Source organism: Gigantopelta aegis, chromosome 6 (genome assembly GCF_016097555.1).
Source record: "Gigantopelta aegis isolate Gae_Host chromosome 6, Gae_host_genome, whole genome shotgun sequence".
NCBI lineage: Eukaryota > Metazoa > Mollusca > Gastropoda > Neomphalida > Peltospiridae > Gigantopelta > Gigantopelta aegis.
The window spans coordinates 28,590,546-28,610,256 of NC_054704.1; the positions used below are offsets into that span (position 1 = coordinate 28,590,546).

Consider the following 19,711-nt stretch of genomic DNA (forward strand, 5'->3'; position numbering starts at 1 on the left):
ATCCCGTAATGCTGGATGATGGGATCCAGGTGGTTGAGTTGGGGGCAACGCACCACCTTGGTCCGGAATTCAGGCAGATGGGTGGTCAGGGAGGCTCGACCTGATCAATCGGCTGGTCACGCCAAGCTCTAGAGCACATAGCTTGTTTTGTTGATATTGTCAAGAACAAACATTGTTTATATACCATTTGTATTTATCGCTCTTGGGGCGGTTGCTAGGGTCAATCAGATGATTTATTGTTTCTTATTGCCTGAGTATATCGATCATGCATCCCTACATGAGTGCCCGCTGGTTATCCGCAGCATCACGTCCCGTTGTTGAACTCCGTGATGGTTGATGAATCAGTTGAGCTTTTATTATGGCTAAAAGCAAGTCTTTACCTTTTGATGGAACCCTTAAACGGGTCCACACTGATGTTTCAGATTCTTTAGCATCGGATGTCTACATCTTTGAACATTAAAAAGTTAGAGGTAATTTCTGTTAAAACCTGGCCAACGTTCATTGTTATTGGGTCATCTAATGGGGAGGTCTTGCGGAAAGTATCTCCATTTGTAATTGAGAAAGGATTGCAAAGATTAGCTGATGAGCTTAAAACCATTAAACAAATGCGGAATGACTCTTTTTTGGTGAAGTGCGCTACTGAGAGTGATTCTAAAATCTTTTGAAATCCAAACTCTTATGTAACGTATCAGTTGAGGTTACACCACATTCCAACCTTAACTCGTCAAAGGGAGAGATTAGGTCTACAGACTTGGAATGAGTAAGTGACGATGAGATGTGTGCAAAGCTTGCAATGCAAGGTGTTGTATTTGTCAACAGATAAGTATTCGTCGGAATAATAACTTGTACCGACGAATACATTGATCTTAACCTTCAACTTGCCAAGTCTCCTAAACTCGGTAAAGGCTGGGTATTTGAACATACCTGTTGTACCTTACATACCCAATCCCCTGAGATGTTTCAAATGTCAAATTATAAATTTATTCTAAATTTTAATTTTACTTATGTGATATTTTTATTTTTGTAAAAAAAAATTGCACAGTTCTTTACACTGTGTTTTAATTTAACTATTGATTGATTGGATATAATTTGCGTTTGGGCAAAACATGATTCTGTATACATGGAATTTGGGGAAATAAGTGAAACTTTAAAACGGATTAAATTGTAAAAGTGTCGGATGGTAATTTATAAGTTGCGGGCAGCCTGGCTTTATTTAAGCAGTAGAATAACCTTCTGCTAGTTTTTATTTAACGATTAAAAAAGAAAACTAAATAAAAAAAGGCAATAAAAACGTTTCTTACGTGGGTCATTGGGCATGACGCAGCCACATTCCTTAAAGAGGAAATCAGCAGCGCACTCTAGCAGGCAGTGTTCGTAGGTGTAGTGTTTGTGGTACTTCAGCGTGTTGTTGAAAGAGGCCGACGTCGTGTCAACGCACCCGCTCTCACCAAACGCCGTGTATGGATACGGCAAGAACTTGAACTGAAATTAAAACGAGAAGTAACCATGAAAAATATGGAACATTATTTTGTGACTGGAGGGAGGGAGGACGGAGAGACAGAGAAACACAGAGGGAGAGAAGACAAAGAAATAGATAAACAGACATACAGAGACAGAGAGCAGAGTGAAACAGAGAACAGATAAATAGAGAAGATCGTTGAAAAGAGAGAGCGAGGGGAAAGAAAGAGAGAGAGGGGAAAGAAAGAGAGAGAGAGAGAGAGAGAGAGAGAGAGAGAGAGAGAGAGAGAGAGAGAGAGAGAGAGAGAACGGAGCTAAATCTCATTTGATTGGGGCAACTGGAGACGTCTATCTCTAAATATCTATAAATTTAATGTTCGCAGTATTCTTCCACGGCCCGCTCGCGTGTCTACATATCAAATTAGTGATGATGCGCGTACAGTGTGTGTAACTCTGTGATATCCATGTATAATACAGTGTATAATGTATAATGTAGTGTGTGTATATTATGTATGACTGTCGCATCCATGTATAATGCAGTACGCATACAGTATGTGTGAATCTGTAACATCCACGTTGGATCAGTGATGAACGATTGTTGGCGATGTCCTACGACATCCAGGATTGATCCGAGCGGTGAAAGTTGCAGGTTGGAACCTATGTGTGTTGTTCAAATACTTCGATCTTGTCGAACGGTCGTTACTGGTGGTCGACCACTTCGGGGTCGGCGGGGCCTTACCGCGTTAGTTTGGCCACTACCGCGTTAGTTTAGCCTTTTACCACGCCAGTGTGGCCTTTACTGCGTACGTTTGGCCTTTTCCTCGTTGAGATGGCCATTACTTTGGCCATTGCCGCGTTAGTTTGACCTTTGCCGCGTTAGCCCTTACAGCGATAGTTTGTTGATGACATCGCCACATATTTCATTTTGTGCTATATGTACGTAAAGATGAAGCGCCACATGCTAAAGTTCTAATCTACGTCAGCCAGCCGTTTTTGTCTAAACGTTTGTAAACTATTATCACAAGTTCCCGCAATGGTCATTTGGTTTAACGTGTAGCGTAAACAAAATAAAAAATAACAAGTCTAACCATTAACGACAAACGGCTTGATGAACGTAACCCTGAATTCCAGCATACCAATTCATTTTTTTCATTTAACCTTATATTCGTGTTTATATTTAATTAAGGTTCAAGCACGCTGTCCCTGGCACACACATCAGCTATCTGGGCTAACTCCTAGCGACGTCGCAAAAGTACATTAACGACACCATAACGATACGTTGAGCGACAGTTAGTCGAACGTGCAGTTACAGTATCGTTATACTGTCGTTGGAAGCATGTCGTAACATGGGAAATCCCTGTGTCGTTTGGTACAGAGGTGCGAAATACATACCAAACGCATCTCAGAAATGAAATTTTATATGACCTATTATATTATATTGAGTTTTTATCGTACTTCTAGGCCACTTTTAGTGGCTAAGTTAAATATGATAAAAGTCATATTGCGTACTTATATATAAAGAAAGAAAGAAATGTTTTATTTAACGACGCACTCAACACATTTTATTTATGGTTATATGACGTCAGACATATGGTTAAGGACAACACAGATATTGAGAGAGGAAACCCGCTGTCGCCACTCCATGGGCTACTCTTTTCGATTATCAGCAATGTATCTTTTATATGCACCATCCCACAGAGTAGTACATACCACATATACCAGTCGTGGTGCACTGGCTGGAACGAGAAATAACCCAATGGGCCCACCGACGGGGATCGATCCCAGATCGACCACGCATCGAGCTAGCGCTAGATCACTTGGCTACGTCCCGCCCCTATTTCTTATGATTTATCACAATTGCATTTTTATATATGACTTGCAGTGGAAAAGGAACGTCTAGAAGTTGAAAAATGTCGCTTAGCTGTAGAAAAACAAAAACTGGCCGCAATAGAAAGGTTTATCTCTGTGAAACAAGGAGGAGCTTTATCATGTCTATTGTAATCTTGATTCGTTACCACAATGTGCATGCTACATATTTAGAAAAATCCACATTAGTTGTTGAAGTGCGTCAATAACAGTTGCCTCCGGTTAGCTATTCCATCTCTTCGCAATTGATCGTCTCTAGCATCGTTGACTTCGTGATCTACCACCTCACCTAGTACGTCACTTGTGCCACCAATGACGTCATTTGGGGGATCTGGGATCAATATATCTTTGCAAATGTTCTCAAGGAAGAGCAGTTGCAACGATGACAAGGACACATCGTTCTAGAATAAACATCATGTATCCTCCCGACTTATGTAGACAGCGCCATCTTGATTTCCACACACCAAATGCCCTCTCGCAGTAGCTTCTAGTGGTTGTATGGGCTCTGTTGTATGCTCTTTCTCGTCGTGATGCCAGCTGCAAGAGCGGAGTCATTAGCAATGGTCTAATAGGGTATCCTGAATCCCCTAATAACATACCGCCATCAACTTGACCATTCTCAAACAATTCCGCAATTCCACTATTTCTCCATATCAATGCATCATGTGTTCCACCAGGCCATTTTGTCACGATGTCCAAGAAAACACCATTAGCTGACACTATGCACTGAACGTTGATAGCATGGTATCCTTTGTGGCTGACATACAAGTGTTCGTCACGTGAAGGCCTTGCACTGGGATGAGAGTTCCATCTAAGGCCCCGAGAACGTTGGTGAAATTTGCCAATTTAAAGAAATCTTCTTTTGTGTTTCTCATTTCAGCATCCGTGTAAGGGAATTTTACATGTACATTCTGCAATAGACTTTGAAACTGCGTGTATGCACCTAGAAACGGAGTACCGGCTAATACCATGTACATCACATGTTACTGCCTGAAAACGTCCTGTAGCATAATAACGTAGGGCTGCTACAATTTGTATCGACACCGGTAACGCACCACTTCTGCGCGTCTGTCTCTCGAGATCCATTTGCAATGTATTGCATAGATACAATATTCCTCTCCTATCCATTCTGTATCGGTCTTGTAATTCATTGTCATCCATGTAATGAAGAGGATCATTTCTATCCCTGAAGGCTCTTGGCACTGTCTGTCTTCTTCTATAAGGGCCATTCCTTAGTATTACAACCATCGCAGTTGTCATTGTGCAGGATGTCGAATGTTGACACCGAATTGTACGATTAAAACAATATTCCGTGTTTTTCATGCTCAACTACGACAAACATTTCACTTTACAACACTCTAACAACAGGGTAGGATATTGCTAGTAACCGACACCCGGAACGACACTTTCTGGCACATCATATCTTCCTCCACGACGCCTTAACGATGTCGTTATGTACAACGATAGCTTCGGGAACATGGCCCCAGGACAGTTGGTTAGTGGTTAGTGAGAGGTCGGTGTTGTTGTCTTACATCTACCCATTCAGTCATGAAAACTCGCTCTGGGTGGGAGCCGGTACCGGACTTCGAACCCAGTACATACCAGCTTTATGTCCGATAGCTTAACCACACCACCACCGAGGCCAGTAGCATACCAATAGCACGCCAGGTCATTGAAATATGGTTATGCATTGGTTGCATTCTGGCGAACTCTTCATGTTACTTATCACTGAATTAAAAAGCATTTGGCAAGTAAAGAAAATTCTATTTTACAAATTTGATGACATATAACTTTTTGGCGTCCAGCATACATAACATACCGATGTTTTCTTTATAGACACGTATGTAGAAAATCCGGGAGCAGCCAGGATTCCAGTTCTTACAGAGTCTGGGTGATTTTCTGGGTCATGCAGCAGAATCTGAAGAAAAAAGAATATAGTCTGTACAAAGCTTATTTTTGTGTACGGAGGCAGGGGTTATAACAATCTATTGCTAGGCCGCTAAATGTGCTTAAAGAAAATACAGTTAATTGCCATTGTAATACATATCTGTTCGAATCTTGTGCGTTTTCTTATGCAGGCGTCACACTGTCCCGAAATTGACACCAGATGGCCATACGAATATGGAATTTTGAATTTCGCGCGAAGATGGCCCCGAACTTGGTCAACAGCCTATCAACAGCCGAAGCAAGTACGATGCCTACAGAAGGTCACACGATGGCACCCGAACCACACACGAAGGCAACACAAAGATGTGAATTTTTATTAAGTAGTTTACCCGCAGGACACACGAAGGCCACACGATGGCTACACGACGTCGTATTGAGAGTACGATGCGTTCGAACTAGGTCACGAAGGCGTCACGTGACCTCCCGATGGTATAAAACCTTCGGCTGACCGTGGGAAATTCAATTGCTGATCGAAGAATATTGGGAGCAGAACACACAGTACATTTCACCTTTATTTCAAATTTAATTCAACTGTAATTCAACTTTAACATGCCACCCAAGACAGGGAGAAGCAGGGGGAAGAGGCTGGCTGGTAAATACAGAACTCAGAAGAGGAAAGCAGACGAAACTGAGGATTTAGAGGTCCAAGAAGACAGCACTGAGTCTCCAACCACAAAGAGAAGGAGGAAATCCAAGAAAGATGTCAGTCCTTGTCCAAGTAAAACTCCAGAGCGGTCCCCAGAGGGTTCCAGGTCTCCTCAGCAGTCTGAAATTCTCCTCAGCAGTCGCAAGAGTCTCGGCAGCATTCACCTTCTCCCCCTCCTCCTCGTAACAGACAGCCCGAATCCTCGGATGATGAAGGTAAATATTTATAACTTATTTTTGGTATGGATGGGGGCAAGAGGGGTTATTGATTTTGTTATATATTCCCATACATTGTTGTCCTGCATGTACTTAAAACAAATTTCCATTTGGTATCTTTTCAGATGAGTCAGCTTCCCCCACCCTCCCTGCAGGCAAGTCCAAGTCCAAGCCTCAAGAGGCGCAGGAGGAGGCAATCGCTCGCTGGGTGGATAGTAAGAAGCTACTGTATGACATGAAGGACAAACAGTACAAAGACAAGGCATTAAGGAGGCAGCTATGGGAGGGAAAGGCTGCGGAGTACGGAGTGGATTGTAAGTATAAAACAAATTACATTTCAATTACTTTGAAATATTTGAAATATATTTCAGATACTTGACATACATTGCTGTCAATGAACATTTCAATGATTGTACTAAGTATTTGTTTTGATTTCTGTCATTGCAGATGATTCAATTCAGAAATGGTACCACACACAGAGGACTCGATTCTCGAAGCTGCGGGAGGGCCAACCCAAGAAGAAATCCCAGAAGAGGTCCGGTGATGGTGTGTCGAGTGGTGACGAGGAAGACCCCATCCTTGCTGAGGAGGCCAGTGAGAATGACAGTGACCGTGACAAGTTCATCCGCCGGGTCTTTGGGTTCCTGAAGCCACACATCAGACATTACAAGAAGGATACACCAGCTAGTGTGAGTATATCATTGAAATTAAATTCAAACTGAACTTTGTTGAAAATTTTCAATTTCCAAACTTTTTGTTTCCAAATATAACTTTCAAATGTACTTATGTTTGTTTTCTATTTTTGTCTTTGCAGTTTAAGGACAAGTTGGCCCTGACTGAGACGGTGAGCTGGCTGGGAGTAACGACAGTAGCATGGCAGGCAGTCTTGCAAACGAACCCAGGGAGCCCACCAAGAAGTACACTGGCTACCCTACACCGAGACCTCCTTCCAGGACCAGAAAAGCTGCTGAGGACTGACCCGAGTCTCCTACCATGGAGATGAGTTACCGGAGCATCCCTTGATCTCCAAGATAGGCTGGTTCAGTTCATCACTCGAGAGCAGCAAGTCAACAGGGTTACTCCTTTCTGCAAGTACCTAGAAACCGAACTGGATTGTCTGCATGATGCCTGCCTGGAACCTGCGTATGACGAGATCACCACAGTTCTTAACCAGTAAGTATATAAAATTGCATAAATTTGAAATTCATTTATTTGATGTCACAAATTTTATTGCATGCTAAATTTGAGCTTGTATTAATCCTACGCTGTTTGATTTTGTCTTTCCAGTTACTGGAAGGTGTCCAGACAGTTCAGGATGAGGGAAGCGGCTGGTGACCAGATCAGTCCCTTAGAAGATGTCCCGTCAGCATTCCAGTCACAGCAGCCACAGCAGCAGAGGCCAGTTGCTGTGATCCCAGTCTGCACATCTGCCACCTATTCAAGAGTCAGCCAACTTCAGCAGGAGAGTGCCCTCCCCAGCGGTACCTACTACTCCGCCAGCAGAGCTGCCTCCTCACCGTCAGCAGAGTTCCAGCCAGGTCCCAGACAGTGGCATCAGTGTGGAGATCCCAGGAGTGTGGCTACGTAGAGCAGGCGAACCAGCAGTACAACTTAGAGCAACAGCAACAGCAGCAGTACCATACCATCCAGCCAGCCAGCACTTCTACTCAGGGCTCTGATGTGCATCAAAAGAAGCAATGCTGTTGCCTTCTTTTACCTGGTTGTCTCATCATCAAAGTATGCCATTCTGCAGGAACTGAATTGTGATTAATTGTGATTGAAGCTTTGGGAGTTACACACGCCTCTGCTCTGTAGAGTTGCTCAGGACTGACTGAGGAAGATGCTCTGAGGCTGGCCTTTTATATGTCCACGTTACCATGACACATGTGAAAAGCTTGAGCTACTCAAATTCGGCTGTCTTCGCCGACACCGTGGTCCCATCTCGATGTCATCGTACTATAATACGATGGCTACACGACGACATTGCGAGGGCTTCACGTAGTCGTGTTGCCTTCCTAAGACAATCGGGCAGCTTCTTGTTTCCTTCGTATTGTCTTCGTGAGGCGAAAAATGCCCGATGGCACCGATGATCACACGAAGTAAAGACGAAGATGACACGATTTAACAAGATGCCCTCACGATGGCCTTACGAAGGGCAAAATGGACACACGAATTCAACACGAAAATGAACCTTCACAAGGTCTTTCGGCAATATTTTGGCATGCCAAAGATTTTGCCACCGCTCACGAAGTTGCTGTCGGAGCCTGAGAAACTCAACCGGCGGTCATACGATGGCTTAAGATGCCCTTACGAATGGCCCGATGTTTTTACGATCAGATCCGAATTTGAACATTTCCTTTATCGTGTGTCCATCTGGTGTCAATTTCGGGACAGTGTGACGCCTGCATTAGTTGTGGTCCAACTCTTGACATTGCGAAATACACATACATTGTGATTATTTGTGTTTTTATTCAAACAAAAGATGTTATACTATTTTATATTCTGATCAACCGACGTCATTGATGGTAAAGTTGAACAAATATAGGCTTGGCAGTTTCATTATGTTATGGTTTCTGATAAAGTTCAATTCAGAACCAAATATTTTCGTGTCCACTGTGTTGCGTTACAAAACAGTTAAAAACATTTTTCCTGATGATTTTTCTGTACTTGGTGACATTTGGGTTATGTTTGCCTTTAAACGATGGTAGTTATAATGGTGATGATGTTGATGATGATAATGATGATGATGATGAAATTATTATAATGATTAAAATAATGGTGATGGCGATGGTGGTAATGATGATGATGATAACATGATTATAATGGTTAGAATAATGATCATTATAATGGTAATGGTGATGGTTATCATGATAATGATTATGACGACAGAGCCTCGCTGCATTCGCCATTATAACCTTCGCAGGATAAAGCCGTTATCTTGAGACATTAATCAGTTATTCTCTATATATTTGCCTGAATATCTTGCACTATGTTATAGTTGAATCATCCTTTTGCGAGAGACCGGCCCCGGTGGCATAGTGGTTAGACCATCGGTCTACAGGCTGGTAGGTACTGGGTTCGGATCCCAATCGAGGCATGGGATTTTTAATCCAGATACCGACTCCGAACCCTGAGTGAGTGCTCCGCAAGGCTCAATGGGTAGGTGTAAACCACTTGCACCGACCAGTGATCCATAACTGGTTCAACAAAGGTCATGGTTTGTGCTATCCTGGTTGTGGGAAGCGCAAATAAAAGATCCCTTGCTGCTAATCGGAAAGAGTAGCCCATGTAGTGGCGACAGCGGGTTTCCTCTCAAAATCTGTGTGGTCCTTAACCATATGTCTGACGCCATATAACCGTAAATAAAATGTGTTGAGTGCGTCGTTAAATAACACATTTCTTTCTTTCCTTTTGCGAAAGATTCGTCTAGTTAGACCACGATTGATGCTACGCCCTTGATCATTACACCCGTCACTCAACGGCCGCAATAACTGGTCTAACTAGATGATCTTGAGTGATGGATGAAGTAACTACCTTGTACTACGCCCCCATGACGTCACCATGCTGGTGAAGAAGTTTTATAATTTAATTTTATATTTCACCTTGCTTCGTAATCCGAATAGGACGTAGCAAATGTGTGGGTTTCTGCAATTTACTGGGTCCGCCTTGGACTATTTGCTTCAACTAGCCTATATGGGGAAGCATGTCGCGAATACTAATTCATTACGACTTAGATGGCATTACGGGTACGGATACAAGGAGAGAGTGCTGCGTAACATATCTAAAGTGCTCCGGAAAAAATTAAATGTTTAGCAGGTGAATACAATGTATGTATTGGTTTTTAGTGGGGAACGTAATATTTTGCTCAGCTTATCATTTGGATAATATACTCTTCAAAAAAAGAAACGCAAAAGGGTACAAATGGGTTATAACTCCGATTTTATGTTTCCTACCGGTTCATGCTTTGTGAATATAAGGTCATTGCATGTCCCAAACACATTCCCACGGTTACATTCGATAAAACGCAGCTACTGTACAATAAAGTTCCAAAATGTGAATATTCGCAAAAACGCAGCCACGTGCAAACCATGTCACCACTGCACGTGCGTTGTCTGCACGTGCAACATGAACACCGACAGTATAAAAGTGCAGGGTGTTCGCTTGCCTGGCCTCTGTATCTGGCCGACAGTTGACAATCCAGGACATGCCACGTCTCAGTGAACCGCAGAGAAACAATGCCATCGGCCGACTAGACGCAGGCGAATCCAGAACGGCCGTTGCCAGGGCATTCCATGTGTCCCCAAGCACCATCTCCAGACTGTGGGACCGTTACCAGCAACATGGATCAACACGTGACCTCCCTAGATCCGGTCGACCACGGGTCACTACCCCCGGGCAGGACCGCTACATCCGGGTACGCCACCTTCGGGAACGATTGACTACTGCCACCTCCACAGCCGCAGCAATACCAGGTTTGCGCAGGATATCCGACCAGACCGTACGGAACCGCCTACGTGAGGTAGGAATTCGTGCCAGACGTCCAGTTCGAGGTGTCATCTTAACACCACAACACCGTCGACTCCGACTGCAGTGGTGCCAGATTCATCGACAATGGCCTCAACTGCGATGGAGACAGGTGTGGTTCAGTGACGAGTCCCGATTTCTGCTCCGACGTCATGATGGAAGATGTCGCGTGTATAGGCGTCGTGGTGAACGTTATGCGGCAAACTGCGTGCAGGAAGTGGACAGATTCGGCGGGGGTAGTGTCATGGTGTGGGCAGCCATCTCACACACTGGCAGAACTGACCTGGTCCACGTGCAGGGCAACCTGAATGCACAGGGCTACATTGACCAGATCCTCCGGCCACACATCGTTCCAGTTATGGCCAACGCCAACGCAGTGTTCCAACATGACAACGCCAGGCCTCACACAGCACGTCTCACAACGGCTTTCCTACAGAACAACAACATTAATGTCCTTCCTTGGCCATCGACATCACCGGATTTGAACCCAATTGAGCATCTATGGGACGAGTTGGACCGACGCCTCCGACAGCGACAACCACAGTCCCAGACCCTGCCCGAGCTGGCAGCAGCCTTGCAGGCCGAGTGGGCCACCATCCCCCGGGAAGTCATCCGTACTCTGGTTGCTTCAATGGGCAGGCGGTGCCAGGCAGTTGTCAACACACGCGGAGGCCACACCCGGTATTGACTCCAGATGACCTTGACCTTGGTGGTGTGTCCTATCACTTACTCACAATGGACTAGAGTGAATTGTGAACAATCCTGCAACATTTGGTAATTATCGGACTCACCATTCAATAATTAAATCAATTCTCCAAATGTTACGACAATGTGGTTTTGCGTTTCTTCTTTTGAAGAGTATATATATGTTGGTGAACTTTTGCACTAGCTTTGCCATGATTTTATATTGAGGGATAGGCTACCCATACGTGGGCAGGGCACCCACATTGACTTTAGTTAGTAATGTAATGGAAAATGAAGCGAAACTATTTAACAATATTTAAATTTTACTTTGTTTGGGGTGGGGGAGGGTTAAAGAAAATAATTGTTTTATTTTTAAAAATTTATATTGTGACTTTATTATTAATGTTCTAGAGGCGTCGTTAAATAAAACAAACTTTACTTTTTATTACTAATGTTAGTGAAAGTTACTTTTTAAAACAATGTTCTAATTTACTTTGTGCTGAAGCATATGTGACCTGTAGCCGTAACTTTCTTCAGCCATTCAGCAATCGCTAAACTTTAGGTTAGACACGCCCGTGGTCTAACTATGGGATACACCACGGGAAAAATCAAAGGGACCGACACCAAAGCATGGTACAATTGGATAATAATAAACGAGCTGAATTTACTCCAGACACGTTTTTACCTTAGTGTACCAAAACGTGTGACTGCAAATAAAATGTGTAATTGTTAGGCGTCGCTCGAGTGCATTTCCTGTTTACTTCCGACTTGAGATTCTTCATAATCATAAATTTTGTTTAATATTTATTTATTCTATGATGACAGCGATTACTGGAATTATCTTGACGCATACTTCGTGTTCTTTTGTAATGACGTAACAGGAAAATATAACGCAATGAAATTAAGGTAGTTTAAGGTGAAAATATGGCTAATGAAACACTGAAGTGCATTGAAGAATGCTTCGTAATGAAATTTTAAAGACATGCTTTCAGAAAATAATAAACACCGAATGCTGATAAAACAAAATTAAAAAATAAAGACACCCGAAGTGACTGTGGTGAAGGACAACGTCACCTAGAAAACGTGCAACGTCACCTATCGCTGTACCACGCAATTACGATTTAGCTCGGACCTGGAACCGATGAGCCATATTTAGTCCGAGCCTGGATTGATGTTTTTGGTCGGACCTAACTAGTCCCGGTTAAACTAGCCCGTAACAATTTAGACCTGAAAAAAATGCTAGTGTGAATGCGGCTATAGTCTTAAGATCTGTGTAAACGATGACAAAATGACGTCGTTGCGTCGTCTTTTTAGTTTGACATGGTCCTAGCTTGTTATTCATAAAATAATATTTGGATAATATGAATAATAAGGAAATTATTACACTCGCGTATGAATTGTACTGGTTTTACGAAAACAAGTTTTAGGATGCATGTATTACACTCACTTTCACTTAGATAAAAAAAAAAATCCTGACACTCGTTTTGTAAAATCAGCACAACACACAAGATTTTATAATAATATCTATTAATGATGATGATAAAGAATATAATGGTGATGGTGGTTATGAGGATGATGATGATGATAATAATGATGGCCATCATGTTTGATTATGATCCTCATTATCATCACCACTGTTACTGAAATCATTACCTTGTACCCAGCAGACATCTGTTCGTTATACACATACTCCTCTTGTTTAGCCACAAATATGACCACCAAGTTGTTGTCGGCTCCTGATAGAGACACGTTCCGTTTGTTGCTGACATTGCCATTGAACGTGTAGCACAGCCCCACCTCGGTGAACACGGGTTGAAATATTTCCGAACACAGCCTATCTTCGCCTTCGAACCTACACAACTTGGTCAGCGCATCAACTGTATCATACCTTTCTCTCCACCAATCGACAGAATGTTTAGTGGTGTAGATATCGCCATACCTCGTTGTGTCACTCCAGTTGATTTGTCCAGTCATGAACCGCGAGTAACTTCGTCTCAAAAAGTAGTTATCCATGTCTTGGTCCCTGACAATAGCAGACCGTTTGAGTGGACACTGACTACATATGGTGACTGCAGGGAATTCCATCTCATCTTTCATTTCAACACTGAATCCCGTCATCTTTGGATAGCTGTAGTAGTTGTTTAGTTCGGCAACAACATTATACATTAGGTATGCCGCCATGCCTATTACCGCAAATGACCACCAGAAACTGCAAAATAATATTTGACATACATCTAGTAAAGTTTGGTGTGACGTAAGATTATAATATGTGGCTTCAATATAACGAGATCACTGCTCGTTAAACTGGGGTTAAAATGAAATTACAGCTTGGTTTGACGTAACGCCCTATCGATGTTTGAACCTGACATGGTTAGACTACACCTTGTTACTAACCCAGTGTTGTGGCTGGCATTAAATAGAAATGTGTCGCGCCTCGTCCACGTTTATTCCAGATTTGTCCCGTTATTACTTGGTTTTTGCTCTCTCTCTCTCTCTCTCTCTCTCTCTCTCTCTCTCACTCACTCACTCACTCACTCACTCACTCACTCACTCACTCACTCACTCACTCACTCACTCACTCACTCACTCACTCACTCACTCACTCACACACACACACACACATACATACATGTGTCTGTGCACCTAGTCAGACTCCGCTTTAATAAGCCCGATATGTAAAGGAACATAAAGAAGGTCATGTTAATGCAATAATAAAAATATTTAATCGAAGATATTTCAATGTGTACTAACATAACGAAATGGGGTGTTAGTATTTTTTACTTTTTTAAGAAAAAATGCATACTAGTACGTTCGAGCAAAAATGACCACCAACTCCTAAGTTCGCCAAGTTTGTCAAATGGCAGCTTCACTACCATACAATTGCAACGACTGATAATCTAATGAACCAAATAGACACCAAGAAGACAAAGCACACGTCAAGGCAACTAAAAGAATAGACCAATTAACTAAGTAAACAGTCATTTTAGCATGGAGGTTTCTGAACCATACAGCAGCTTCATGAACATAAAATTATCCATAGTTGGACAATCATTTCGTTTTGTTTTGTAGCGAGTTTGACAATGTTGGTTTATTGTGTTTAGGAAAGTAATGTATACTTATTTCTGGTTTATTGTGATGGATTTGTTACAGAACATTGCGACGCATGTCTTTTCATCATTCCGCAAACAAATCAACATAATGGTACGCGCATGTCTTCAGTTCAATGAGATGGAGATTACTATTCTTGTTATTAACACAGTGTATTTGTTCCTGGTGTTGTTTTACCGGAATGTTAAATGAATAACAGAAGTCACTAGTTGGTCATGTAGGTACTTAATTTCCTTTCCAACATGCTTAACAAGTTAACAGCATGGTAATACAAATAATATAGGTCCCAGCTCTTAGGTAAATGACAAACAGGTCTCCCAATAGTGTTGATATTGCGACTGAGAATTTCAAGGGTACGAACAGCAGAGTTGCTATCCTTGGGTCTCTTTCGTGTATATAAAAACGAATATTTATAAGATACAAATATTTGTTGACACGTAATTGCCATAGTTTATAGTCCTTAGCTGTTATGATGCGGGCAACAATGAAAAGACATCGGGTCCTTGATTGCTGTAATTTAGTTTGACACTAATTGGTCTAATGCTAGCCTAAAGACTAAGATATTGCACAAATGGAAGGTAATAGAATAACAATTAATTGAAACGTACATACACAGCTCAATATATAAATTGCATTCGAATATAGTTATACATGTTGCACTATGACAATATTAAGTAATAATATGCTATAAATATCGTTGAATATGCATACAAGTCAAAAGCCTTGCCTGACTATCGCTTTAAAAGACGAGACTACAACTCGAAATCGACGTAAATATGAGGCGACAACTCGAAACTGACTTGAAACTGAGTTCAAAGTCTAGACTGACTTACAAATGAGACAACAACTCTAAGTTAATAATCATACGGCTTGAAACATGCTTAAATATTAGGTCACAATTCGAAACTGAATTAAGGAAGAGACTGCGATTCAAAAACTAACAGACTTAAATATGAGCCCAAAACCCGGAACTGACATGAAGATGAAACACAATTTGAAACTAACTTAAAGATTGGATCATATAATTTGTTGTCAAAATACTTTGCTTTATCTGGGCAATAAGTGAATGCAATTTTATTTCACCCGGTACCACTGTGTCAGGTACCCATATGTTGAAAGATGTATGGGGTACATGTAACATTACGTACTCTAATTTTGTGCAAAATTATTCAAATTTCGTGCGAAATTATGCATGTTGCATCCTGCCGCTGGCTCAACTCAGTGTGAGTTTAAAAACCTATCACTAACCAGTAAAAATAAAGTATTAATCCGATATCCTTGACAGACAAAACATATATATATAATGTGTGCCCTGGACAGCGTGCTATAACCTTAATTTGTTATAAGCATGACAATAAAGCTTAAGGAAATACATAAATACTTAAAACTGACCTTACATCTTGATACTCATTTAAAGTAAAATTGTAAACGGTATTTAAAAAGATACCCGTTTCTCTTTCCTTTTCTGGGGCGGGGGATCCATTCAACTGATTGGGATTTTTCTCGTTCCAATCAGTGCACCACAACTGAACGAAGGCCGTGGTATGTGCTTTCCTGTCTGTGGGAAAGTGCATATAAAAGATGCCTCGCTGCTAATGGAAAAAATGTAGCCGATTTTCTTTGATGAATACGAGTCAGAATTACCAAATGTTTGACAACCAGTGATTAATTAATCAATATGCAAAACAAACTTTAAAGTTTCCTTTTCTTTACAACTACGCATGTTGCTGCCTATGGACAAATAAATGATCAGGAGATCGCCGAACAGATAGGTCACCATTAGTCAGTCAGTAAATAACCCAAGTCTCAATTTCATGCATATAAAGAATCAATAACGTGTATAACGAAAGAGATCTTTCACATGTTGTGTTAACTCAGCTGTAACGATCAACATGTACTGTTACATTTCATTATTTCGCTTATGTAGATCATTATAAGAGGCCTTAAGGTGGTAGAGTAATACAGGAGTAATAATTTTATTTGGTAAATCATGAAACAGAGAGGATAAAGAATACAAGCATCCAAAAACCCAATAAAAGAAGAATGTGCAGAAGTTTGACAATGGCAGCGGGACGAAATGAAAAGTATTGAACTGTGAGAAGACAAAAAAAAGAGTGAATAAACTAGTTTATTACTGAGATATATTGTGGGTCACAAATACAACATTAATAGAAATAAACAGAATATCACTACCATTACGAATTTTAATTAAATTTTCTTTGAATTATGATTGATTTTCAGTGTATTCATCACCATTTTCAAAACCCTGAACGATTGCTTAGGTCAAATGTCAACCTGTAACTGAAAAGTGGATTTTAATGTAACAGATCCTAGGTTTTGAACACTACGGTATATTTTTCACTGTTAGAGTTGTGTTTAATAACCGATATCAGACATTATTTAGATTTTATTGTTTAGATTATCCTTTACTATACATCCGAAGTGTTTCTGATCATTCTGGTGCTTCTAATATAAAATGCATATTTTCATATTTAAAAACGCACGTTCCTCTAAGAAGTAACGGTTATGAAGACGAGCTCTAGTCCATTTTAAGGGTATTTTCCCGTTTCAGCGTAGCAGACTCTTTTTGACTCTATGATAACTGTCCAAATGTGTTACAGGTTTGCAAATTAACCAAACGTGTGTCCATTTTCACGCGTTCAAATTAGGAGTCTGCGACTTTAAAGTGCACCACGACTGGTATATCAGACACCGGGGTATGTACTATTCTATGTTGAATGGTGCTTCTAAAAGGTCCCTTGCTGGTGGTAAAATGTAGTGGGTTTCCTTTCTAAGACTATATGTCAAAATTACCAAATGTTTGACATCCAATAGCCGATCATAAATAAATCAATGTGATCTAGTGGTGTTGTTACACAAAACTAACTTTAACTTTTTAAACCGAAATTTTATGTATATGTTTATTATTTAACGAATGAGAATAGATCGCACGCCTTTCTTCGATAGCATTTGGCTATAAAATACATCACATAAAAGATTTCCTTTCTCTATGTTAACGAGTCCTGTTTCAATGGTTTGTGTTAAAGAATAATAATACAAAAACATCATGTCGACATACTTATTAAAAGTGTAGCTGTGTTTGTATTTTGCATTAGTAAACAGTGTTATAATATGGTATTCTTTTTAACCTATTTCGTTTCTAATTCTATAAGAAATTTTAATGGCCTTGATGTCCCAGGGGGAGGAAACTTGGAATTGTCCCTCCACTAATGGAAGGTTCAGCCATATCAATATTAGACATTATTTTGTCGACATAGTTTATGAAAGAATCCCACAATGCCATTGGCAGAACAAATAAAACGTTCATTAAAGCTGTATGTACTTCTCGGTAGAGTGCTCGCAGAGGTGACTGGGTTGTAGAATCGAATCCCCTCGGCGGATCCACTTTGTTTTTCTCATCCCAACCAGTTCATCATGATTGGTATATTAAAGGCCGTGGTGGATGCTGTCCAGTCTGTGGGAAAGTGAATATAAAATATCCCTGGCTGCTAATGAAACAAATGCATCGGGATTTCTCTAAGATTACATGTCAGAATTATCAAATGTTTGATAATCGATGATTAAATAATTAACGTGATCTAGTGGTAGAGTTAAACTATATAGTGCTGCTTGCATTGTACACCGGCATTAGAGGTGTAGTTCTTTTATTGGCTCATTGAGGAGATGTAAGACCACTACATACACGTTTTTCTCACCAAAACTTAATCTTCATAAGTACAGTTGTCAAAACTTACTAATGTGCACCTGGACCCTACCACTAGTCTCAGCCTGTTTGATTTCTGTTCATGGTGCTTTTGTCTCATATTACATTGATACTATTATTAGGACGTATGATAACAAAAAGAAATAATGATTTTCTGTTATAAACATATTTTATTTAAGTGATATTATTGTAGTCAGAATTATAACCTTTTCCTCTAATTGAACAATGGGGTCCGACCGGATCCCAGAATACTATAACAATGTAGACATTTCAGTACATTTAATATAATAGTGCTATAGCATACTATAACAATGTAATAAATTTCAGTACTTTTAATAGTAAATTTCAGTTACAAAGATTAGTATAATAATAGTGTATGGATAAAAATAGCATTGAAAGAATATTTTAGAAACATTATAACAACACAAATAATATTGCAGACCCTACTCGAAAATTCTGTGTGTGTGTGTGTATATATATATATATATATATATATATATATATATATATATATATATATATATATATATATATATATATATATATATATAAAACTCTCTCTCTCACACACATATGTGTGTGTATATATATATATATATATATATATATATATATATATATATATATATATATATAAACTCTCTCAATCTCTCTCACACACACACACACACACACACACACACACACATAGATAGATAGATAGATGGATAGTTTGGCTGTACCAAATCAGATAATCTGTTGTCTTATTGTATGGATGTGGCTACTACACAAAAAGAGGGGAAACAATAACAGACTCATCAGAAACAAATCATTAAAAATATACCCATGGGGTCCGCATTGATCCCTAACGTACTGATAAGGGTTATGTTCTGGACTGACATCCCACATGCTAGTAGTTGAGGTGTGTGCCCAGCACAGCCTTCTTGATTTTGAATTGGGATTAAATTACTAAAACCATGTGAAAATTAATGAAACGCATTTTTCATTAGTAAAGGATATTATATAATGACTGCAGCTTCAGTATGACATATATACTTACAATCTAAAATTACGACGTGCTCCTGGATTCAACTTGTTGAATGCATGAAATCCGGTATTTTGGCTAAAATCCTTCCACAGTTCGGAAAACCCCATATCCTCCTTGCGTCCATCGTCGTCAACCCAAGCAGACTTCGATTCCTTAAATTTAACCCCAATGTCCACTGACGCCATCTTTGTTTTTAGTCTAGAGACGATAACAAATGTCAAATAAATACGTTCGTCGCCGAAACTAAGCGAGTAAAATCGCCATTCTAATTATAATTAATAAGATGGAATCCAGTGGATATTACTGTTGTTCAGAGAAAGCCTTGTCTTGAGGTTGGGAATGAATTAACTGTTCACTCTTATTTATATTCAAGTCAGTAAATCTATCTCATATAACAGTTTCGACCACTTGGTTTGAGTACACACGAATAACAAATTGAAAGGTTTATGTTGCCGTCGTTTGGTGTCACCAATATTGAAGGGCGTATTCGTGCATGTATCTCTGAATTAATT

General features: G+C 40.4%; 1 protein-coding gene and 1 long non-coding RNA gene across 2 annotated transcripts; both read right to left on the bottom strand.

Annotated features, from left to right (window-relative positions):
• Nucleotides 1–1,454: 1,454 nt before the first annotated feature.
• On the bottom strand, nucleotides 1,455–13,048 carry LOC121373916. Its single transcript, XR_005958153.1, has 3 exons — nucleotides 12,994–13,048; nucleotides 5,144–5,242; nucleotides 1,455–1,482 (listed from the first exon to the last, which is right to left on the bottom strand). It is a non-coding gene; the product is annotated as an uncharacterized LOC121373916 (long non-coding RNA).
• Nucleotides 12,329–19,384, bottom strand: LOC121374469 (acid-sensing ion channel 4-A-like). Its single transcript, XM_041501566.1, has 3 exons — nucleotides 19,212–19,384; nucleotides 12,994–13,549; nucleotides 12,329–12,352 (listed from the first exon to the last, which is right to left on the bottom strand). Exons 1-3 carry the CDS (start codon nucleotides 19,382–19,384, stop codon nucleotides 12,329–12,331), a joined length of 753 nt encoding a protein of 250 aa, XP_041357500.1.
• Nucleotides 19,385–19,711: the final 327 nt, after the last annotated feature.

Excerpts from the sequence above, each read along its gene's own strand:
- LOC121374469 (XM_041501566.1), bottom strand. The coding sequence starts at position 19,384 with ATGGCGTCAGTGGACATTGGGGTTAAATTTAAGGAATCGAAGTCTGCT. Across the intron at positions 13,550-19,211 it reads GCACGTCGTAATTTTAGATT|TTTCTGGTGGTCATTTGCGG; the intron begins GTAAGTATATAT and ends ATTATTTTGCAG. Across the intron at positions 12,353-12,993 it reads AGATGTCTGCTGGGTACAAG|CATTCGGTGTTTATTATTTT; the intron begins GTAATGATTTCA and ends TTGTTTTATCAG.